At 42.0% G+C, this 25,176-nt stretch overlaps 1 protein-coding gene across 1 annotated transcript; it reads right to left on the minus strand.

Annotated features, from left to right (window-relative positions):
- Window positions 1–10,217: 10,217 nt before the first annotated feature.
- Window positions 10,218–13,955, minus strand: LOC125550205 (transcription antitermination protein NusB). The gene is made up of 7 exons (XM_048713149.1): window positions 13,597–13,955; window positions 13,415–13,491; window positions 13,160–13,294; window positions 11,797–11,851; window positions 11,619–11,706; window positions 10,909–11,007; window positions 10,218–10,820 (listed from the first exon to the last, which is right to left on the minus strand). The coding sequence occupies exons 1-7, from the start codon at window positions 13,854–13,856 to the stop codon at window positions 10,695–10,697; spliced, it is 840 nt and encodes a 279-aa protein (XP_048569106.1). The 5' UTR covers window positions 13,857–13,955; the 3' UTR covers window positions 10,218–10,694.
- Between the last annotated feature and the right edge of the window lie 11,221 nt (window positions 13,956–25,176).

Here is a 25,176-nt window from a genome sequence, read left to right on the forward strand (position 1 = left end):
ATTGGATGCTCGACTCACTCACAAGGAAGGTGTTGTCATCATGTGCTTATTGGAGTCGAGCTAGGATGATCAATGAACTACTATCTACCTTCAATTGGTATCTACTACATCCTTCCAATGTTATCTCGGTAACAAGTATCTTCATATACTTCATGCACACATTTCTTGCATCAACCTTGTGTAGGTTGTATCATGGCATGTTATCCATTCTTTCTTGTGATACTTGTTTCCTTTCTCAAAGCATCCCAACAATGATGTCTTGTTGCTAGTTGTGATGTCTTTGATGTTCGTGTGGTTGGAATTCATTTATATACAATAAGACCATATCTAGCCATGTGCTATGCTCTCAAGCAAATATCTTATTGGTATATGTATGACTTCCTTTTGGATATCTTGTTCCTTCGTGTTGTAACTATTTCGGGTGTACATCCTTCTTTGTAGATATATATATCATCATGATTTCGTCTACCTAGAATCTTATACACTTGAGAGAAGTTGCATATCTAGATGATATCCTTTCTTTCACGTCCACCTTGTCTTTCTTATGTTATTTCTTTGGTGGCTCCGTGAAAGCTTTTGCCCTGAGTGCGTGTCTTCTATCGTTGCATCTTGGTGCACTCTTGTGTGGTGAAGATTATTTTCCTCATGCTTATCTTTACGAGGTTTTTGCCATCTTAATTGGCATCCCTCGTCTTGATGCACCTTTCATCTTCTATCTTCACCGCGGGTTGTCACAAGCATAGGTTCTCTATATGCGTATTAGTAAGCTTGTGAACCCATTTGCTAGTTGTGTGTGGGAATGATAGACCTTGCACCGTGTGCCTCATTCTTTGAAGACTTTATTGTTGCTTAATGCTCTTCTATACATTAGTCTTCTCAAGTGCATTGCCTTGACTCACACACATCTTTTTGGTTGAGCCCACTCTTAAGTTGCCTCTCTTACTTGTTGCTCAACCATGTGTTTGTTACATGTACTAGGCTTAGTTTCCTATATGCTCACTTGCACTTGTTGTAAGTTTCTATTGATTTTGGGGGAGCTGTGATCCTATTTTGTGCACTTTGCATCCAAATACAAAAATTCTTATGTGTGCACAAATCATGGGGAGCTTCTCTAGTTTCTTTAGAACACTCCTTCGCTCATATCATAATATCCTTTATTCATGTAGCTCGTAGGATCTTTGGTCTAGTTGGTTCAATTGATACCCATTGATTGCTTGCTTCAATTGGTACCTTTTGATTGCTTGTTTCTTTCTTTGTTATGTCCTTGTGGCATATCATTCCTTTAGCAATCTTGCTGCCTCAATATAGTTGGTCTTCCTCCAAGTATTACTGTTGGATATGTGTATTGCATTCCACTCTCTTGTTGAGAAATACACAACCTATGAGGAACATAATTTATATTGTCCTTCTAAGCTTTTCGCCCATTTTGTCAATCGATGCCAATGGGGGAGAAGTTTCAGAGAGTTTTGTGGATAAGTTTAGAGAGTTTTTTCTTCTTGCTTTGGTTTTGTACCTAAGCATTTTTATCTTATACACATGCATTGTTGGTTGTTGCGTTGCATGGTGATAAATAATTCCTTATATAAACTCTCTTGAAAGTGATTGTCATCAATTACCAAAATGGGGTAGATTGAAAGGACATGCGGTGCCCCCATGTGTGGTTTTGGTAATTGATGACAATCTCTATGGACTAACAGTTGCCTTGAGTTATATTTGAAGCATTGTCCATAGGATTGTCTTGAAGTCCATGTGTTGGTTTCAAGGAGTTTATGAGATGGCCAAAGTGCTTTTCAAGGAATTATCCAAAGATTGGTCATGTGTGAGTTGAGATGGCCAAAGTGCTTTTCAAGGAATTATCCAAAGATTGGTCATGTGTGATTTGAGATGGCCAAAGTGTTTTTCAAGGAATTATCCAAAGATTGGTCATGTGCGAGTTGAGCTTATTACAAGCATGTCTTGAAGAAGAAGATTGTGTGATCATTCATGTTTACCTTCAAGACATCATCCAAATGAAGAGAGTTGGAAAGATTCAATGTTGATCAAGACTAAGTCAAGAGTGAATCAAGTTGATCAACTCACAAAGCATAGAAGAAGTACCGAGAGGGATCAACTGATCCCATGGTATGGTAAGCATTGTCCATTACGCTTTGTGTACTAACCCATGGTCTACATGAGAGTTCTTTGTGGGGTTAGGTATATTTCCATGGTCTTACGTCAAGAGGAAGATCTCATACAACCCATGGAGGATGACATCAAGTGGTGATCGTCATCAAGTTTGCAGTGTGCAAGTTCAAGTGGAGCAACACAAAGAGTGGCTCACCCATAATGGAGTATGGGGGAGCAATCAAGCTTGAAGCTTGCCGTCCATTGTGGTGTCAATGGAATTTTGAAGATGTGCCAAAGAGTGGCTCACCCATAGTGGAGTATGGGGGAGCAATCAACTAGTCTTCATCGAGCCAATACAATCAAGAAAGGTGGTCCAACTTGAGGAAGTCAAGATCGTCATAATCTAGCTCAAGTGGACTATGTGCAAGGCAAAGGTTTTCCCTTGATAGGTTTTCTATTTTACCGGTCTCATAGTGGTAGTTGGGAGACCGGGTTGTATGATCGATTGCCATACTATCAACGGGGGCTCTCTAGGGAGTAGCTTGATCGTATCATTAGTCGAGAGATCAAACCATTGCATCCTTGCATCATCTTTCTTGGTTCTTGTTTGGTTCCATTTGTGAGTCTTAGAGCTTATGGTCATCTTGATGACAAGCTTGAGTTCATCGAAAACGGAGTTCGCATGCATCTTCTATGATGCTTTCGGTGTTGGAGGTTTTACCGGTCTTATCCGAGGAAGGGTTCTCACCATTTTATTATGGTCCTTTTATCATTTGCTTCTTATTGATATTTCTCTCAATATTGTGTTAGCCCTTGTTGTTAGCTTTCCAACAAACTTGATTTCATCGAATTCGGAGCTCGTATGCGAAAGTTGTGGCTGTTTTGATATTGCATGTTTTACACAGAGAGGTTGTACCGCCCCATGGAGAGGTTGTACCGCTTGACCGGTACAACCGGTGTTTGGAGCGGTTGTACCGCTCCAGAATTGATCCGGAGGTTGTACCGGTCATGTACTGCTCTACCACCGGGCTGGTCTCTATTGTGGTGCGGTTGTTGGGCGGTTGTGGGCCGGTTGTACCGCTTAGTGCCTGTTACCGGTTGTACCGGTGCTCATAGAGGTTGTACCGCTCCTATGTTGTTCTGTACATAACGGGCAGATTCGTGGGGACCTATTTAAGGGGTTCTTCTTCCCCAATGGTTCCCCATCTCTTGAGCTCGTTTTTGCCCCCATTGTTGACCTTCTTTGAGCTTGCTAACTCTCAATCCCTCCATGGATTCTTGCTAGTTTTTGAGGGAAAAGAGAGAGGAGATCTAGATCCATATTTCCACCAATCACTTTCTCCTCTATGTGAGGGGAACCCCTTGGATCTAGATCTTGGAGTTCTTAGTGTTCTCCTTCTTGTTCTTCCTCTCATTTTTCTCCCTAGCATTAGTTGCTCCGGTGGGATTTGAGAGAGAAGGACTTGGGCACTCCGTGTGCCCTTGCCATTGCATTTGGTGCATCGGTTTGAGTTCTACACGGTGGCACGTGGAAGTGAAGTTTGAGAAGCTAATTACTCTTGGGTGTTTGGGCACCCTAGAGCTTGTTCCTCTTGGGTGCCTTGGCGCCCTAGACGGTTGGTGTTGTTCAGAGCTCAATCATTGTGGTGTAAAGCTCCGGGCAAGCGTCGGGGTCTCCAATTAGGTTGTGGAGATCGCCCCGAGCAATTTGACGGGTACCGGTGACCGCCCCAAGGGTAGCCAAAGTGTATGGGTACCGGTGACCGCCCCCAAGGGTTGCCATTTGTACGGGTTCGGTGACTGCCCTCAAGGGTCCCTTAGTGGAATCACGGCATCTTGCATTGTGTGAGGGCGTGAGGAGATTACGGTGGCCCTAGTGGCTTCTTGGGGAGCATTGTGCCTCCACACCGCTCCAAACGGAGATTAGCATCCGCAAGGGTGTGAACTTCGGGATACATCGTCGTCTCCGCGTGTCTCGGTTATCTCTTACCCGAGCTCTTTACTTATGCACTTTAGTTTGTGATAGCCATATTGTTTCTTGTCATATATCTTGCTATCACATAGTTTCTTATCTTACTTAGCATAAGTTGTTGGTGCACATAGGTGAGCCTAGTTGTTTTAGGTTTTGTGCTTGACAAATTAATCGCTAGGTTTATTTCGCATTTGTTCAAGCCTAAATCGTAATTATTTTAAAACGCCTATTCACCCCCCTCTAGGCGACATCCACGATCTTTCAGGGATCTATCGTAGTCCTTCCGATAAGTAAGAGTATCGAACCAACGAGGAGCAGAAGGAAATGATAAGCGGTTTCCAGCAAGAGTATTCTCTGCAAGTACTGAAATAAGTGGTAACAGATAGTTTTGTGATAGGATAATTTGTAACGAGCAACAAGTAACAAAAGTAAATAAAGTGTAGCAAGGTGGCCCAATCCTTTTTAGATCAAAGGACAAGCCTGGACAAACTCTTATATAGAGAAAAGCGCTCCCGAGGACACATGGGAATATCATCAAGCTAGTTTTCATCACGTTCATAAGATTCGCGTTCGGTACTTTGATAATCTGATATGTGGGTGGACCGGTGCTTGGGTACTGTCCTTACTTTGGACAAGCATCCCACTTATGATTAACCTCTATTTCAAGCATCCGCAACTACAACAAAAGTATTAAGGTAAACCTAACCATAACATGAAACATATGGATCCAAATCAGCCCCTTACGAAGCAACGCATAAACTAGGGTTTAAGCTTCTGTCACTCTAGCAACCCATCATCTACTTATTACTTCCCAATGCCTTCCTCTAGGCCCAAATAATGGTGAAGTGTTATGTAGTCGACGTTTACATAACACCACTAGAGGAGAGACAACATACATCTCATCAAAATATCGAACGAAGACCAAATTCACATGACTACTAATAGCAAGACTTCTCCCATGTCCTCAGGAACAAACGTAACTACTCACAAAGCATATTCATGTTCATAATCATAGGGGTATTAATATGCATATAGGATCTGAACATATGATCTTCCACCAAATAAACCAACTAGCATCAACTACAAGGAGTAATTAACACTACTAGCAACCCACAGGTACCAATCCCGGACTTGGAGATAGGATTTGGATACAAGAGATGAACTAGGGTTTTGAGAGGAGATGGTGCTGGTGAAGATGTTGATGGAGATTGCCCTCTCCCGATGAGAGGAGCATTGGTGATGACGATGGCGATGATTTCCCCCTCCTGGGGGAAGTTTCCCCGGCAGAACAGCTCCGCCAGAGCCCTAGATTGGTTCCGCCAAGGTTCCGCCTCGTGGCGGCGGAGTTCGTCCGAGAAGATGGCTTCCGATTTTTTTCCCATCGAAAGACTTCATATAGCAGAAGATGGCCGTCGGAGGGCCACCAGGGGGACCACGAGGTAGGGGGCGCGCCCAGGGGGGTAGGGCACGCCCCCACCCTCGTGGGCAGGGATTGGCCCCCCCGGTGAACTTCTTTCGCTGAGTATTTTTTATATATTCTGAAAACGTCTTCCGTGAAGTTTCAAGATTTTTGGAGCTGTGTAGAATAGGTCTCTAATATTTGCTCATTTTCCAGCCCAGAATCCCAGCTGCTGGCATTCTCCCTCTTTGTGGAAACCTTGTAAAATAAGAGAGAATAGGCATAAGTATTGTGACATAATGTGTAATAACAGCCCATAATGCAATAAATATCGATATAAAAGCATGATGCAAAATGGACGTATCAGCTAGGGTTTGCCGGCGATGGGGGAGGGAGTGTGGCTAGATGGGGACGGGGGGCTGGCTGGATGAGGATGGCCCCGCTGCACGGTCATCTTAAAAAAGGATGACCGCCATCGCTGATGCGTGGGCCCGAGGTCATAAATTAAGCTGACCAGATAGGTGGCGGGCAGTTGGACGACCGCCAAGTGGGGCCGTAGCGGACATCGAGAAGGGCGTGTGTCGTCCGTTCCGCTTCCGCGCCAACGCATTTGGGCCGCAAATGCGTCGGCGTGAACGCGAAGCAGACTTGATTTGAGTTTGTGTCGGCATGTTGGGCCTCCTCTTTTGTCCACGCCGGCCCAAACGGACAGTGGCGGATGAAATGGGTCGCCCCGTTGGAATTGCTCTTATTACTTGCAAGTTTTCTTTTAATTTCCTCCTTCCTTCATGCCCCTAATGAACTCCTTTAGTATTATGTGGTAACCTTGGTTAAATATATAAAGTATATGTTGTCCACACTGCTTCTTCTGCATAAAATTGAATCTCCCACCAACTTGTGCTTCATGTGAGGATGTCCAGTCCATCAACATATTGCCATTGCATCTTAGAAGTTTTGTTTTATCTTGAGATTTATGTGAAACTAAATGGTAGTAGTATCATCTTTCCTATTTGATTAGGTACCGTGTATCTCCTCTTTCAACTGTGTGCTGCAATTCAACATATATTTATGTTCTCACTTTGTGTTTCCCTAATGTATTTTGATCCAATCCAGCTAGACTGTGCTGCAAAAGGCATGCAAGGGAACAATGAATTTTTGTGTAAGCTTTTCACACACTAGCGAGTGCATCAATTGGTCAATGTTGTTTTAACCAATGCATGATATTAAAACATTATAACATTATTTCTAACAAGAGGATAATAAACGGATATTGCATGTCCATGAAAGGTGGCTAGTTTTTTTAGATCCTTACTAGTCTCATATCATTAAATTGAACAATGATGACACATCCTTTGACGATGAGGTTTGCCACTTCAAATGATGAATGATTTCTTAGCCCTTTACGTGGTAATGGAGAAGTGTTATTCCAAATAACTCAACACACCAGAAATACACCCTGGGAGGAGCACTAGCCTCATGCGAGCGATTGAAGCCCTCTCAGGGATATATAACACCCTCCACCTCATTGGTCTGCTTCAATCACACTATTAGCTAGCTTTGAATAAGATGATCTCTCTTCCTCTACTCTCCCATCATCGGAAGTTGAATGTTCAATCACATTACACTATCTAAAAATGAGAGGTCTTGGGAACAAACCCTTCCATTTTGTGTTGAACAATAAAAGAGTTGACTTTGCATTGCACTCATAAGGAGGAGGATAATGTAATGTAGTACATGGATATTCAAGTGAAGCAACATAAACACGTAGAAGTGGAAGGTTTCGAAGGGCATTCACCCTACCCATTGCAATGTAAAGGGGCTAAATTGAGTAGCTTATCAAACAAGGCCCCGAGTTATCTCTTCGAGCGATACATGGAGGTCTATTCTAAATGTGATGGGACATGTTTGTAATGGTATGTAATCACTAGATGTTTTTATGAGCAATTTTGTTTTTTATGTTCCTTAAATAGATACCACGATTGTATAAACCATAAAATGAAAAATAAATGCAAACCTATAGGAAATGTCAAAAATGAAACAACTTTTGAAACCAATAAACTAAGAGAAAAGAGAATGACTACTTAGACTTTTTCTACCATTTCAGTTTCACTTAGGATCTTGTGCTCGTCAGGGTGCAAAACACACTTATGAAAATCTAAAGGCTCTCATGCTTGCCTACTTTACAGGCTTCGGCCCTTCGCCATTTTCCAAAACAAAATCAACTTTAAAATTTTATAATGTTCATTTTAGTGCACCCCTGAAGGCAAACTGATAGACAACAACTCAAAAATATCATACGCTGCATGCCATGGGGAAACTAGTTGTGGTATATCAATCGAGCATCATAAATGCTCTTAGTACAAGTATCATGCAGTGCAATTGGTTATAGGATTACAAAGTCTATGAGACATGTTAAACATTACATGGCATGTACCACCACACATCCAAATGATGAAACATGTCACACATCTCGAAAGTACTTTTCACACTACATTATTCCAAGACTTCTACAACCAAGGTATCCTGCATCCTAATCTTAACAAAACTTACATTGCTCTAATTCCCAAAGAAGAAAAGGACAATGCTCATCAAGATTTTAGACATTGGCTTGTGCAATATTGTTTATAAAATCATCACTAAAACATTGGCTGGCTCAAAATCCACCTCCCAAATTATATCCATGAAACCGAACAAGCTTTCATTCAGGGTAGAAGAATCCCCAATAATATTATCATCGGCCAAGAGATCACACATTCGTTTCAACTATCATAAATCTATTATTTTAAAAATTGATTTAGCTAAAGCTTTTGATATGATAGAATGAAACTTTATTCATATGGCTTTGTTACGTAAAGGGCTACATGGTCATTTCATAAAATTGATATATGAATGCATCTCCACTGCCTCTTTTGTTGTCAACATTAATGAACAACCATTTGGCAACTTCAAAGTATCATGAGATATCCATCAAGGTTATCCTTTATCGTTGTTTCTCTCTGTTCGTGTGGTTAATGAATTGTCTCGCTTTCCTTGCAAGAAGCTTAAATGACAGTCATTTTAGCGGTATTCAATTGGGTCCTTCTTGTCCCCCTATTCACCTGTTGTTGTTTGCAGATGACTTGGTAATTTGTGGCAAAGCAGATAACAACGATGCTGCTATTGCTCAAATTGTTAATCAACTTTACAACATTTCAAGCCAATCTCCTAATTGGGGAAAGTCTGCTATTTTATTTAGCAAACATACTAATAATCCTCATAAATCTTCAATTGAATCCATCTTTCCTGCCCATGGTATGAATTCCAGCACCCTTCATTTAGGTTACTCTTATTCTTCCAAGTAATAGAAGATCTGCGGCCTATGAGTTTCTGATCGACAAGTCGAAGGCTAAGTTAACAAGTTACAATGCAAATAGATTATCTCATGCTTGCGGGCTAACCTTAATAAAATATGTTTTTTTCTTTAATTCCATTCTACCACATGCCTTCTATGCTTCTAAGAAAAAGTATTTTAACCAAGCTCACCTCTACTGTTTGTAAATTTTGGTGGACACAAATTCAAGAAGATAATGCTTCTAGGCCCCTTTATTTTAGGGCCTGGGAAGAATTCTGCAAACAATTTAGTGAAGGAGGTTTGGGTATTAGAGACATTTCCTTGATGAACATAGCTTTAATTGCTATGGCTATTTGGCGACTTATCAAAGAACCTACGGAGAGCTATTTGCCTTGTTACCTGTCAACCCAAACAAGTATGGAAGAACAAATATTTGGTTCCTAGAGTAAAAACTTTTGCCTGGCGTCTTATTCGCAAGGCTATATCTTCTGGGTTGTGAGCTTCCAGGTTCTCCACTCATATAAAAAAGGAGTGTGTGTTTTTTTGCGGGTAAAAAAGGAGTGTTACAGGTGTGGTATGCCTGAAACAGATTCTCATATTTTTCTTCCTCAGTTTAGTTGCTAGAGTTATCTGCTTCAAGTGGGGGATTAAAACAGATGCTTTTGATCATAATGCTTACCCCCTCTGCTATAATTCAATCTCTCTTATCCTTCTCCCACCCTGAGTGTTCTTTAGATAAGATCAACGCTCTTCTTTGGAACATTTGGAAAACTCGCAATGATATTCTCTTTAACAAAAAAAAAATCTGGACTCCTCGGGAGTGTGGCTGAAATTGCCTTCTTCTGACCACTCTATCTTTGTTTGCTCCACGCTTTGGGTTGGACTGAAGTCTCATTTCTCCCGGATTGCAAAGTTTTGGCGGAGGCGGTTGAAGCTAATGACCTGTTGGCCAAGCCTGGACACTGGAGGTTAATTCCAGCAAATTTCTTTCATGTTGCTTCCTCTCTGAATTCCTTCAAGATCTCTCACATTCCTAGAACTTTGAATCTGGTAGCTCATTCTCTTGCCAAGAGAGCTTGTAGGCATCGCTCTACCTCCTCTGTTGTAGTTTCAGATGCAGTGAAGCTTCATGTAAAACTAAAATGCCTCTTGAAGCCATGACTCTCCCTACTGGGAGACTTCTGTCTGTACATAGCTTTGGATGTTAATGAATAATCTAGCCCTCTTTGGAGGGCCACAGTTTGCAACACACACAAAAAAACATGGGAGAACTCGTACAAACCAACACAAAATTGTCTGCTTTGCTAGTTTGCATCCTATACCTGTTTCAAAATTGTTAGGAAACAAAAAAAACCTAATATGTTTGGGGGCATATAAATTTTAAAAACATAATGGAAACCACATGCAAATAAAGTTACAAACTATTGTATCCAAACATTAGAGCAGAACCGGCATGTATCTTACAAATATCCTCTCTAAATTCCGCCTTTCTAACTATTGAGCAGAACCGGCATGGCGCTACAAGTTCAGCAGATGTACAATCTTACATTCACACAAAGTTTACAACACTTGTCATCCAATGAACCACAGGGTTTAGCGAGTGCAAAAGCTGTTAGAAATAGTAAGTATCCCTCAGTTGCTTTCGGTGAGTGTGCATCATCAGCATATAGGTCGTGCTTCTGGAGTAATGACCAGTGAAACATTTGAGGATATTTCTAGATCTTCGCAAGCCCAGCTTCTTTGCCTAATTTCGGGTTCACCCTGAATGGGATTGGCAGAACAGAGCTAGGTTTTCTCCATGCTTCTGTAGTTTCAACTGTCAATCCTTTTTTTTTTCAAGCCAGGACCAGTTTGAACCGCCTTTGCAATACATATTTACAGAAACTTTATGGCTTTAGTTCAGCTGCCTGACTATTGCCATTGCTCATGTGATCCTTTACATAGGTTCGAAGGCATCCGTTGATTACCCGAGGAGCACCTCCATCACAAAACCGCTTTGCCAGATCTACCGCCTGAACAATAATGAACAAGGGGGCACATATATTCAATGCTTGTATGCCAAAACCATAGATATGAAGAACAGGCAGAGAAAATAATAACCTCATTAATTGCAACTTTGTGAGGAGTTCCTTTCGATGTCATCTCTGCCATGGCAATATGAAGAATGCAAAGTTCTAGGATCCTTGCAACAGGTTCATCCTGCCAATGAAAATGTTCAATGAATGAGCAAAAGAATATTGATGCAACTTAGTAAGCAAACCAGAGTGCAAAATACGAATGGGTAAATTAGTAACTGAGCCGGTGATAAATCACAGGCAGAAGTTCAGCAAGCAAGCCATTATTTCACATAAAGTAAGTGAGCTGGTGAGCTTTAGGAGCGAGTCAAATCTTCTTTTGCTGGCAACAGTTCAGATATTTCAAGAAAGTAGTAGCACCAAAATTCATGCCACACACGTCAGCTTCCTATTGATTACTGAATCACTCGCCCATTCTTGGGACTGAAACAAAAACACATCATGCCCAATTTTGTAAGACAAAATTGAGAGACCCTACTCCAACACACTGAATAGGTAAAGGCAAACAAATGATCCTAAATAACCATCCAGTTTCACTCACTACTGGTATTTGTGTCGTGATTTTTCCGTGCACTGAGCCAAAGATATTTGAATTCACAAACTAGTAAACCACGTTTGAACTTGGACGCCTGATAATACATGCCTTTGGACCGAACTTATAAACATATGAGCAACTTGAGGCACACTTGGAGGGATTTGAAGGACCAATATTCAAATTGTGAAACAAGTATCAACCTTCCAATGTTGGGGAATTATTTTGTTGATAACTTCAACATGCTGATCCCATCCGCTGGCAACTGCCACTAACATGTCCCGGGCCAATCTGAGACAGAAAATATCTAATTAGAAAAGGTACTTTTTGTAAGAAACCTGAACAAGCATTACATAGATATTCGACTATATCTAATCATACCGTAACACAAAATTGTTGTACACCAGCCTTGGAGGAGCTGAAAGAACTTCTGCCTCTGAATTACAAGAAAAACAATTAAGCAAAATTATGCTAAATTCTTTCCAAAAGAACTAAACACTACTGGAGCAACTTGTACAGAAAGCTCCTCCAAATACTCCGTTCTTTTCAGTTTTTTTTAAACATAAGTGTTTACACCACAGTTAACACGAGCTATATTCATGTCTACAGGATATACTGAAGCCGAACTGGTATTGACCAGATCATTAAATTAGAAGGATAAAAGGACAGACCAGGTGCATAGAAGCTCCCACACAAGGTGGGGTCTGGGGAGGGATTACAGGAACCTAGTCTTACCCCTGCAAAGTGCAATGCAGAGAGGCTGGTTCGAACCCAGGACCTCTTGGCACAAGTGCGGAGGACTTCACCACTGCGCCAGGCCTGCCCTCATTAAATTAGAAGGATGAAATAAGAAATTTGTTAACTACTACAGTTTTGCGTAGCTTTTACTGTACTTGCTATACTAACAAGACCAACAATTTTAGGTTGATCTCGGTTCAAAATATTAAATCAAGCTGAGTTCAGCAATGATCATCCATGCTTAAGACTGAGACACTTACCCATGTATAAACAAAACATAACCAAAATGTAATTGCATAATCGAGACAAAGTGGAGGTTACATATTGCCGTCCAAGCAGGAGAAAAATACTTGGCATGACAAAAAATGGAACGCTGTCCAGACAGCCAGATAAGGGCGATGCCTAGATGATATTGCTTTTATATTTTATCACTGAACTTTGAAGGAATTGCACTGCAAAATTCAGATTAAGGCAAGCTTTTAGGGTATGCACACTTTTTAGGTATCTTAAGGCACGATCCAATCTTTCTTCAAGCTTCAACTTTCAATGCAGAAAATTCACGCCAGCAGCAACTTGATTTTTTTCATAATTTCCTTCTTGTTTCGTGTATGCGCGCATTATTATACCCTTATCCTAGTAGACATGATTAAAGCATGATGAAAAGCACATGACATATCCTTATCCTAGTAGGACATAAAAGGAACAGTCTTCCAATGCTAACATCGAATTTGCAGCAGTGATCAAGTTCTCTGAAGAGTTCACAAGATCAGGATTTGTGGTAATATATACAGGTTTTGCCCTTTGCGTGTTGATGCAGTGGTTCATTTGCGATAGCTTAAACCCTCCCAATGCACAAGCATTTTTTTTACAAATAATTACACAGCTGACCACAACGTGAGCAAGTCGCATAACGTTCCATATTCCCAATTTACATTCAGCAAGTTGCAGCTCCAGTTTCAATCAGACTAGCATTTCAAAGGTCAAGTTGCATGGTCATAGTCATTACCGTTTGCCGAATCCTTCTCATTCTGACTCATGAGCTTCTCGGCCTCCTCCTCCGTCGCAACCTCCAGAGGCCCCCCACAGAAGCTCATGAAATTGTAACTCTGCACGCACGCCTTGTTGAAAACATACCCAGGCTCTGCAAAAAGTTCAGAATTTAGGACAGATAGCAAAAATCCACAGTGGAGAGAAATGAGCTAGGAATCCGAGCAGCTGGACACACACGGACTATAGCAGCAGAGATTAAGGGGCGGGCTACCTCTTCTCGCGGCCACCCGGCGGTCGAAGTGCCGCACCACGTCGGCGCCCTCCAGGCACGCCGCGTAGGAGACCATCCTGCAACAACGGCGGCAGGCAGCGTCCATCGAACCCATGAGCACCGCAAACCAGACCATGAACCGAGGGAGAAAGCTGGGTTAGCTAGGGAAGGGGCACACTCACAGCGCGAGCTCGCGCGCGGCGCGGGGGCTGCAGAAGCGGCCGGAGCGATCGACCTTGGCGTGCCCCGGAGCGGGGGCGGGCGTGGGCGGCGGGCTGGACACGACCAGCGGCGTGCGGGAGGAGGCGACGGTCCGGGCCGGCGGCAGCGGCGCACGGGCGCTGAGGAGGCCGCGGCGGTGGGTTCTGGGTGCCACGGAATAGGAAGACGAGGAGGAGGAGGAGGAGGAGGAGAAGGTGGAGACGGCAGCCGGCGCCACCATTCTGTACGGCCCGGCGGTGGCCGGCGAGAGAGGAGGGGAGGGGGAGGGGAGCCGGCGAGAGGTGGTGGAGCTGGAAATGGAGGAGGCAGGGGATAGCGAGGGGATAAGGTGGGGGTTTTGCCGGGTGATCTGCATGGGCCGCTTGGGCCAGGAAGGACCCCTGGGTCGGAAGATTTAAGCCAAACGGCCCAATAGTGCACCCTCTGAGCTCATCTCTCTAAAAAAAACATCAATGATCCTGTCCAATTGCAGCCTATTTACCGAACTCTTTGGAGTATTTCTTCGAGCAGAAATTGATACCACGAAGAAGGTGTTTTCAAGAGCTAGTTGCAATGGTGTTTTCATCATTATTCAGATGTCTATAAATAAGACACTCCATCAGTAGTCACACAAATTAAAGCAAAAAATCCCGTTGAATCTTGAGTGGTAATACATCAAAATTCAGCTACAAGTTTACAAAGGAGGAGCTACAAAGTCAGAGAGAAAATTCTGTACATCAAGAATTAGAAGGGGCTACAACTTCACACTCTAGAATCAGATACTACTACCTAGACAGAATTTACATGAAAATTGCAGCACGCTTTTGCTGGACGGGCTCCCTACATACACATACAAGATACGACCCACCAATCGCACAACATCGGCAACGGAACTAAGGCATTATGCCAATTTACATGAAAACCTCGGCGTCACCGTGGCTATTTCGCTGAGGGATAGGAACGGGAGGGGATAAGCCAATACTCAAAAAACCTGACAACATTACTAGGAAGGAGGGAGACTTTGTGCTAATTTGTGTTTAAGTTGCTGGTGGGAGCTCTTGCTTTGAGCAGATGTCGTTTGCTACAGATCCAACGGGGTGGGATCAAAGTTTCCAGATTTTCACTGGAATCAAGTTTTCACTTGATACGTTTTAGTCTATATGTGTTTGCCAATCTATTAAAACATCATGTCTAGACTAGTGCTGCACAAGTGCTACCAACAGCCACAGCTACAAATTTACAATGGATCATGCAGTTAAAATGTCGTATGTAATTCTAGCATATATGCACACCATATTTGCCAAGCTATTAAAATTGGCTGATTCGCGGATTGCAACTAGTCCCTATTGTCATTCGACAGGGAGTTGACATCCGGGGTCACGATGGCATGCCGCTTCTCGGACTCCCCAAGTTGGCAGCAATGTTTCCTTCTAGTGTTCATCGCCACCTCTTGCTGTTGTATCCCACATTCTATGCCTGGGCTCACTTGCAACACAAGAACCCAAGCGGTAAGCATGGCCACACATGTAGATATCTTGCTGGCATACTTGACCTATTCCCATGTGTTGTGATGTGCGTATGGTAATATGATCGTTCAAATGATTGTAACTTGCCAGGAATAGTCGCCATTGCATCCTTACATTTTCAGTTTGTACTTGTTTGAAAAATCAACAGCTGGTGTATTATCTTGGATGATTCACTGCCACTAAAATAATATTTAACTATCCTTTTGATACTTCATTCGATGAAAAATTAACATCCGGTGTATTTTCTTAAACTATGCAATATTCAACTAACTGGTATAACAACCTCCAGCCTTCCACTGGATAGCTTGTGGAGCTTGCATTGGTTGTAATATCTACTTCTACATTATGCTGCTGGGTGCCAATGATTCTTCTCTTTGCTTTTGGTTTGGTTGGTAAACTGTGTGCCTTTTGCGCTATCTCTGATAGTGGAACCTGGAGCAAATTATTGTTGTTGCGTCACATGGAAGAAAAAAACACTTTTAGCCTAAAAATGAGCGAAATCATCAGAACATTTTTTTCTTGACCGTATGTCTTGACCATGACATAAAGAAGTTTATGTCTTTCTTATAACACTTTTTTTAACCCCAAAACACCCTTGATATGCTCTTTTTTCTATTTTTCAAGGCGTGGGAGCAATTTGTTGGATGCCTGAAAGCACAAGTGCTCCCTGGGTGATTTTGGTAATTAATGACAACATATCTCTTGTTGGACTAATGTTTTCAGATAGTATGCTTCAGATAAGTTCAACAATGGAGTGGCATGGACTAGAGGATGTGGAACCCCTTTAAGATGATGAGGACAAATGATTGGCTCAAGCTCAAAGCTCTGGACTCTACATTTTCTATTTTAGTGATCCAAGATCACATTGAGTCCATAGGAAAGCCAATACTATTAAAAGGGGATGAGATGTTGCTTAATGGCTTGCTTACTCAAAGTGCTTAGTGATATGCTCCAAAGCCCTCAACCACTTTCCCACATCCACATTTGTCCCAAACCAAAAGACAAACTCGGCCCTACCGAAACTTTCTATCCGGCGCCACCGATCAGTTCTGTTGACACAGCCACTGCCAGAAACACTAACCAATTCGGTTCCACCGATGGGATCTCGGTCTCATCGAGATGGGCTTGCAAACTCTTTGTTGCCTATTACAATAATTTCGGTCCCACCAAAATATGCAATCGGTCTCACCGAGTTTGCTTGGCCAACTCTCTGTTTCACTTATTACCCAAATCGGTCCCACCGAGTTTGTGTAATCGATCAAACCGAGATGAGGCTTCACCCTAACCCTAGCACATCGGTCCTACCGGGTTGATCATATCGGTCCCACCGAAACTCCTAACGGTCACATTATAAACTAAATCGGTCAGAATGAGTTTTTTGATTCGGTCCCACCGAGTTTGGCAAATTGTGTGTAGCCGTTAGAATTTGTGTGGAGGCTATATATACCCCTCCACCCACTCTTCATTCGGAGAGATAGCCATCAGAACGTGCCTACACTTCAGCATTCATTTTCTGATAGAGAACCACCTACTCATGCGTTGAGACCAAGATATTCCATTTCAACCATTTGAATCTTGATCTCTAGCCTTCCCCAAGTTGCTTTCCACTCAAATCATCTTTCCACAAAATCCAAATATGTGAGAGAGAGTTGAGTGTTGGGGAGACTATCATTTGAAGCACAAGAGCAAGGAGTTCATCATCAACACACCGTCTATTACCTTTTGGAGAGTGGTGTCTCATAGATTAGTTAGGTGTCATTTGGGAGCCTCCGTCAAGATTGTGGAGTTGAACCAAGGAGTTTGTACGGGCAAGGAGATCGCCTACTTCATGAAGATCTACCCTAGTGAGGCAAGTCCTTCGTGGGTGATGGCCATGGTGGGATAGACAAGGTTGCTTCTTCGTGGACCCTTCATGGGTGGAGCCCTCCGTGGACTCGCGCAACTGTTACCCTTCGTGGGTTGAAGTCTCCATCAACGTGGATGTACGGTAGCACCACCTATCGGAACCACGCCAAAAATCTTCGTGTCTCCAATTGCGTTTGCAAACTCAAATCCCATCCCTTTACATTCTTGCAAAGTTTCATGCTTTACTTTCCGCTACCCATATACTCTTGTCATGCTTGCTTGATATGTATTGTGAATGTTTAAACATGTGTTAATACTCCACTCAACTTGAAGAAATTAAAAACTGCCACTTTTCTTTGCTAAGTGTCTATTAACCCCCCTCTAGACACCTCTTCTCGATCCCTTTCAATTGGCATCAGAGCTTTGGTCTCCATTGCTTTGGTTTAATCACCATTGGAGGAATATGGATGAGTCTACGTTGGGGAGTCTTAGACATAGAGTGCCTATTCTTGATGGAGAGTACTTTCACGAGTGGAAAAATCAGATGCTTGAGATTTTCAATGAATATCATTTGAACAAGTACATTGCTAGCCCTTGTGCACCTCATGTTGATCCTTTGCATCCTACCCTTCATGAGTCTATTGACATGATCCGTAATCTTAGAACTGTCAATTTAATCACTAGAGGATTGCCTAGAAACTTGCTTGCTAGCGTGCCTGCTCTTGATTGTGCCTACACCATATGGAGATTTCTTGAGGAACGATTTCCAAACTATTCCTTGAAAAACTTAGATGAGATTCTTCATAAGTATATTGCCTTGAGTAAGATGAGTTCCAATGATCCCAAATTTGGTGATTGTTTATTTGAGCTTACTAATCTTACGAGTACCAAAGGAGATGTTGGAATCATTAGCAATATCATTTCTGAAGTCATTAGAATTCATAGAGATGAACATTGTTACGATCACACTTCTAATGAATCACTTTCTCTAGGAATTGATCCACCACATGACGATGTTAAACATGGATACTATGATGAGGATAATGATAGTGACTATGATCTTGATGATGCGATGAGACACTTTGGTCTTATGGCTAATCTTCGCGACTACATGGCTGGAGGAAAGGAATGGGTTCTTGATAGTGGGTGTACCGATCATATGACCAGAGACAAAGATATGTTTCGTGAGCTTGCTGAAAACGACGGCCCTCGAAAGTATGTCACCTTTGGTGATAACTCAAAGGGTAAGGTGGTTGGCCTTGGTAAGGTGGCCATCTCACATGATAGCTCTATACAAAATGTTATGCTCGTTGAATCTCTTGGTTACAATTTACTTTCCGTATCTAGACTTGCTGACTTTGGTTTCAATGTCCTATTTACTGAAGTAGATTGGCAAGTGTTTCGTAGAGATAATCATAAAATGGTCTTTACCGGTACACGTAGAGGTGATCTATATATTGTTGATTTCACTAGAAAGGCTCAACCTAGAACTTGCCTAATTGCTAAATCCTCGAAAGGTTGGTTGTGGCATAGAAGGTTAGGTCATGTGGGCATGCGAAATCTTGATAATCTTATTAAAGGTGATCATATCCTTGGAGTAAAAGGTGTTATATTTGACAAGGATAGACTTTGTAGTGCTTGTCAAGCAGGAAAACAAGTTGGAGGAAGTCACCCCGTGAAGAACATTATGACCACGAGAAGATCGCTCGAGCTACTTCATATGGATCTCTTTGGTCCCAATGCCTACAAGAGTCTCGGTGGTAACTCATTTGGTCTAGTTATAGTTGATGATTTTTCAAGATTTACGTGGGTGTTCTTTCTTTATGATAAATCCCAGGTCCAAAAGATCTTCAAGAACTTCGCTAGGAAGGCCCAAAATCAATTTGAAGTGAAGATCAAGAAGGTTCGCAGCGACAACGGAACGGAGTTCAAGAATGCAAATGTGGATACCTTTCTTGACGAAGAAGGGATTTCACATGAGTTCTCGGCTACGTACACACCTCAACAAAATGGATTTGTTGATAGGAAGAACCGAACCCATATTGAGATGGCTAGAACGATGTTTGATGAGTACAAGACTCCAAAACACTTTTGGGCGGAAGCGGTTGAGACAGTCTGTCATGCAACAAGTCGCTTGTATCTTCACAAGCTGCTCGGCAAGACGGCATACGAGCTTCTCGCCGGTAACAAACCCCAAGTTGGATACTTTTGAGTATTTGGCTCAAAGTGCTACATTCTTGATATGCATCGTCGTTCTAAATTTGCTCCTAAATCTCATGAAGGTTTCCTACTTGGTTATGGGTCAAACTCTCACACTTACCGTGTCTACAACAATTTCACTCGAAAGGTTGAAGAGACGGTAGATTTGAAGTTTGATGAATCTAACGGCTCGCAAGTAGAGCAATTGCTAATTGATGTAGGAGATAAGGATCCTTCGGAAGCAATCCAAGACTTGTCTATTGGCAAGATTCGTCCAACGAAGGTGAAGGAGAGTACCTCGTCCATCCAAGTGGAAGCTTCTACCTCACGACAAGGTGAACCAAGAGTTGATACAGAAGCATCCACAAGTGGGACGCACCAAAATGAAGAAAACGAGGAAGTACACCAAGATGAACCTCATCAACCATCTTCTCCACCAAGACAAGAGAACAACAACGCCAATAATGAAGAAGGCCAAGAAGAAGGACAAGATGATGAAGAAGATGTTCTACCCCGACCCAAGCAAAAGCTTTCACGAGTTCGAGCAAGAGTCTCAAGAGACCATCCCGTCGAACAAATCTTCAATGATATTCAAACTGGGAGAATCACTCGCTCTAAAACTCATTTGGCTAACTTTTGTGAACATTATTCATTCATCTCTAGCATTGAACCTATGAAGGTTGAAGAAGCATTGGAAGATCCGGATTGGATAAACGCCATGCATGAAGAGCTACACAACTTCGAGAGAAATCAAGTGTGGACATTGGTCGAGAAGCCCGACAACAACCACAACATCATTGGTACCAAATGGGTGTTTCGCAACAAGCAAGACGAAGATGGTCAAGTCGTTCGCAACAAAGCACGTCTCGTCGCCCAAGGCTACACTCAAGACGAAGGTATGGACTACGGTGAGACATATGCCCCCGTTGCTAGACTTGAGTCCATCTGCATCTTACTTGCCTATGCTAATCACCATGATATCACCTTGTACCAAATGGACATTAAAAGTGATTTTTGATACGTCTCCAATGTATCTATAATTTTTGATTGTTCCATGCTATTATATTATCAACCTTGGATGTTTTATATGCATTTATATGCTATTTTATATGATTTTTGGGACTAACCTATTAACCTAGAGCCCAGTGCCAGTTTCTGTTTTTTCCTTGTTTTAGAGTATCGCGGAAAAGGAAAATCAAACGGAGTCCAATTGACCTGAAACTGCACGGAACTTATTTTTGGACTAGAAGAAGCCCACGGAGTATCGGAGATGGACCAGGAGTCCCGGGCTGCCCATGAGGGTGGGGGCGCGCCCACCCCCTGGGTGTGCCTCCCTGCCTTGTGGACAGCCCGAAGATCCACCGACGTACTTCTTCCTCCTATATATATACCTATATACCCTAAAAACTTCCGGGAGCAGAATATATCGGGAGTTCCGCCACCAGAAGCCTCCGTAGCCACCGAAAACCAATCTAGACCCGTTCCGGCGCCCTGCCGGAGGGGGGAACCCCTCACCGGTGGCCATATTCATCATCCCGGCGCTCTCCATGACGAGGAGGGAGTAGTTCTCCCTCGGGGCTGAGGGTATGTACTAGTAGCTATGTGTTTGATCTCCCTCTCTCTCGTGTTCTTGAGGTGGTACGATCTTGATGTATCGCGAGATTTGCTATTATAGTTGGATCTTATGATGTTTCCCCCCTCTACTCTCTTGTAATGGATTGAGTTTTCCCTTTGAAGTTATCTTATCGGATTGAGTCTTTAAGGATTTGAGAACACTTGATGTATGTCTTGCGTGGGATACCCGTGGTGACAATGGGGTATTATATTGATCCACTTGATGTATGTTTTGGTGATCAACTTGCGGGTTCCGTGACCTTGGGAATCTATGCATAGGGGTTGGCACACCTTTTCGTCTTGACTCTCCGGTAGAAACTTTGGGGCACTCTTTGAAGTACTTTGTGTTGGTTTGAATAGATGAATCTAAGATTGTGTGATGCATATCGTATAATCATACCCACGGATACTTGAGGTGACATTGGAGTATCTAGGTGACATTAGGGTTTTGGTTGATTTGTGTCTTAAGGTGTTATTCTAGTACGAACTCTATGGTAGATCGAACGGAAAGAATAGCTTCATGTTATTTTACTATAGACTCTTGAATAGATCGATCAGAAAGGATAATTTTGAGGTGGTTTCATACCCTACCATAATCTCTTCGTTTGTTCTCCGCTATTAGTAACTTTGGAGTGACTCTTTGTTGCATGTTGAGGGATAGTTATATGATCCAATTATGTTATTATTGTTGAGGGAACTTGCACTAGTGAAAGTATGAACCCTAGGCCTTATTTCCTAGCATTGCAATACCGTTTGTGCTCACTTTTATCATTAGTTACCTTGCTGTTTTTATATTTTCAGATTACAAATACCCATATCTATCATCCATATTGCACTTGTATCACCATCTCTTCGCCGAACTAGCGCACCTATACAATTTACCATTGTATTGGGTGTGTTGGGGACACAAGAGACTCTTTGTTATTTGGTTGCAGGGTTGTTTGAGAGAGACCATCTTCATCCTACGCCTCCCACGGATTGATAAACCTTAGGTCATCCACTTGAGGGAAATTTGCTACTGTCCTACAAACCTCTGCACTTGGAGGCCCAACAACGTCTACAAGAAGAAGGTTGTGTAGTAGACATCACTTTTCTAAATGGTGAAATTGAGGAGGAAGTTTATGTTAAACAACCTCCCGGCTTTGTCAATCCTAAGAAACCCGATCATGTATACAAACTTCACAAAGCTCTTTATGGTCTTAAACAAGCGCCTAGAGCGTGGTATAAATGCTTGACCAAGTTCCTTATTGAAAAAGGCTTTGAGATTGGAAAAATAGATTCTACTCTTTTTACTAAAAGGGTTAACGGTGAATTATTTGTGTGCCAAATTTATGTTGATGATATAATATTTGGTTCGACTAACCCTCATTTTAGTGAAAAGTTTGGGAAGCTAATGTCGGAGAAGTTTGAGATGTCTATGATGAGTGAACTCAAGTTCTTTCTTGGTTTGCAAATCAAGCAAACTAAGGAAGGCACCTTCGTTTCTCAAACAAAGTACACCAAGGACTTATTCAAGAAGTTCAATATGCAAGAATGCAAAGGTATGAAAACTCCCATGCCTACCAGTGGACATCTTGACTTGACCAAGGATGGCAAACCGGTTGACCAAAAGGTTCATCGCTCTATGATTGGTTTGGCATTTGGTATCCTAAGAGGTCCTCTTTTGATCTTGTTGGCTATTCCGATTCGGACTATGCCGGAGACAAGGTTGATAGAAAGTCCACTTCCGGTACTTGTTAATTTCTTGGTAGATATGTTGTGTCTTGGTCCTCCAAGAAACAAAACTCGGTATCCTTATCCACCGCCGAAGCGGAATACATTGCCACCGGTTCATGTTGTGCTCAATTACTTTGGATGACCCAAACTCTTAAAGATAATGGGATCAATGTGAAACATGTTCCATTGCTTTGTGACAATGAGAGTGCTATTAAGATTGCTCACAATCCCGTGCAACATTCTCGAACTAAGCATATTGAAGTTCGTCATCATTTCATTCGAGATCATGTTGCTAAAGGGGACATTGATCTTAAACATGTTCGTACCGATAAGCAATTGGCGGATATATTCACCAAACCGCTTGATGAAAACATCTTTTGCCATTTGAGAGGTGAATTGAACATCATCGATGCTTCAAACTTGGGGTAGGAACTCCATTTGGATACATGCAAGGCATGAGCCTATCACTAATCATTGACTCTTCTCTTATGATGATAATCATATGTCTTGGATATATTTGTACCCTTGCATGCTATCTAACCCTTGTAGATACTTGGATGAATCTAAATCTATGAGATTGCAACTTACTCACATCTTGAGCAATCTCTACATCACCAAGTCTCTATACAATGGTGGTTGAAGACAAGGAAGCATGAAACCCTTCAACATATCCTTTGACAAATTCTATATATCAAATTTCATTTGGTATCAAATTTCATGATTGTCATTTTGGATACACAAGTGCTCTTCCTTGCAAAACTAACCCATGTAGGTAGATGAACTCACTTCCAAGTGGCGCTCCAAACTCTTGATGAGCTACATCAACCTTGAGCAACCCACACAAGTTCAACTACATGACTAAGATCAACACCACCACCCAAGGTATGCCATTCCTTCTTAGAGAAGCTTTACCCCAAGATATGGGTCAAAGTAGCTCAACAAGATGTGAATACATCAAATGCTTAAACGAAAATTGGTAACCCCATTTTGAGCTTAAACGATGAGTATGACCTACGATCAAGTGTTTTCACTTGACTCCTCAGTCAATATACTCTAACACAGGTGACTTTGTCACCGCCCATTTCTAGATGAAGTTCTCTAGTGTTTTCTGAGTTTTTGCATTTGTCCTTTGCATGGTTGTTCCCAACTTCATCTAGATTTTCCTTTATCTGTTTTGTTCTTGTAAGTGCATCTAGTGCCCCTTAGTGATTTTGGTGTATTGAAGACTTATAGGTTAAGGGACTGATGCGTTTGTGAGTGTACACAGGTCTATAAGTCTATGAGGAGTTTGATATTTACAGTGAAAGTCGACCCCTAAAAATGAAGTTCTTCGACTGAAGACTTTGGATTTCTGAAGATTTTGAAAGTGAAGAAATTGGTGTGACCTTGAAGACTTGGTATTCATTCGAGGAACATGGAGCGTGAAGAATTTTGTTTTCGTAGTTTCATATTCTCTTTCTTGAGTCATAGGAAACACCGTACTGTTAAAGAGGGTCGAGGAAATACTAAGGAAAATTTTCCATGTGATGTTCAACTCAAATCCTACACCTACCAATCCCTTCGAGTGAAGCCATTGGAAATCTCATACAGTTCAGTCATATTCTTCAGTGATAGAGACGAAGTTCTTCTGGTCTCTGAGGAATTTGTTCTGACTAAGGAGTTAGGAATGAAGGAAATATGCCCTAGAGGCAATAATAAAGTTATTATTTATTTCTTTATAATCATGATAAATGTTTATTATTCATGCTAGAATTGTATTAACCGGAAACATAATACATGTGTGAATACATAGACAAACAAAGTGTCACTAGTATGCCTCTACTTGACTAGCTCGTTAATCAAAGATGGTTATGTTTCCTGACCATGAACAATGAGTTGTTATTTGATTAACGAGGTCACATCATTAGTTGAATGATCTGATTGACATGACCCATTCCATTAGCTTAGCACCCAATAGTTTAGTATGTTGCTATTGCTATCTTCATGACTTATACATGTTCCTATAACTATGAGATTATGCAACTCCCGTTTACCAGAGGAACACTTTGGGTACTACCATTGCTATCTTCATGACTTATACATGTTCCTATAACTATGAGATTATGCAACTCCCGTTTACCGGAGGAACACTTTGGGTACTACCAAACGTCACAACGTAACTGGGTGATTATAAAGGAGTACTACAGGTGTCTCCAATGGTACATGTTGGGTTGGCGTATTTCGAGATTAGGTTTTGTCACTCCGATTGTCGGAGAGGTATCTCTGGGCCCTCTCAGTAATGCACATCACATAAGCCTTGCAAGCATTACAACTAATATGTTAGTTGTGAGATGATGTATTACGGAACGAGTAAAGAGACTTGCCAGTAACAAGATTGAACTAGGTATTGGATACCGACGATCGAATCTCGGGCAAGTAACATACCGATGACAAAGGGAACAACGTATGATGTTATGCGGTCTGACCGATAAAGATCTTCGTAGAATATGTAGGAGCCAATATGGGCATCCAGGTCCCGCTATTGGTTATTGACCGGAGATGTGTCTCGGTCATGTCTACATTGTTCTCGAACCCGTAGGGTCCGCACGCTTAAGGTTACGATGACAGTTATATTATGAGTTTATGCATTTTGATGTACCGAAGGTTGTTCGGAGTCCCGGA

This window comes from Triticum urartu, chromosome 4 (genome assembly GCF_003073215.2).
Source record: "Triticum urartu cultivar G1812 chromosome 4, Tu2.1, whole genome shotgun sequence".
Lineage (NCBI taxonomy): Eukaryota > Viridiplantae > Streptophyta > Magnoliopsida > Poales > Poaceae > Triticum > Triticum urartu.

Coding starts and splice junctions, on each gene's coding strand:
- LOC125550205 (XM_048713149.1), bottom strand. CDS start 13,856: ATGGTGGCGCCGGCTGCCGTCTCCACCTTCTCCTCCTCCTCCTCCTCC. Junction 13,295..13,414: donor CCGGGTGGCCGCGAGAAGAG/GTAGCCCGCCCC, acceptor AACTTTTTGCAG/AGCCTGGGTATGTTTTCAAC. Junction 11,008..11,618: donor TAATTCCCCAACATTGGAAG/GTTGATACTTGT, acceptor TTTCATTGGCAG/GATGAACCTGTTGCAAGGAT.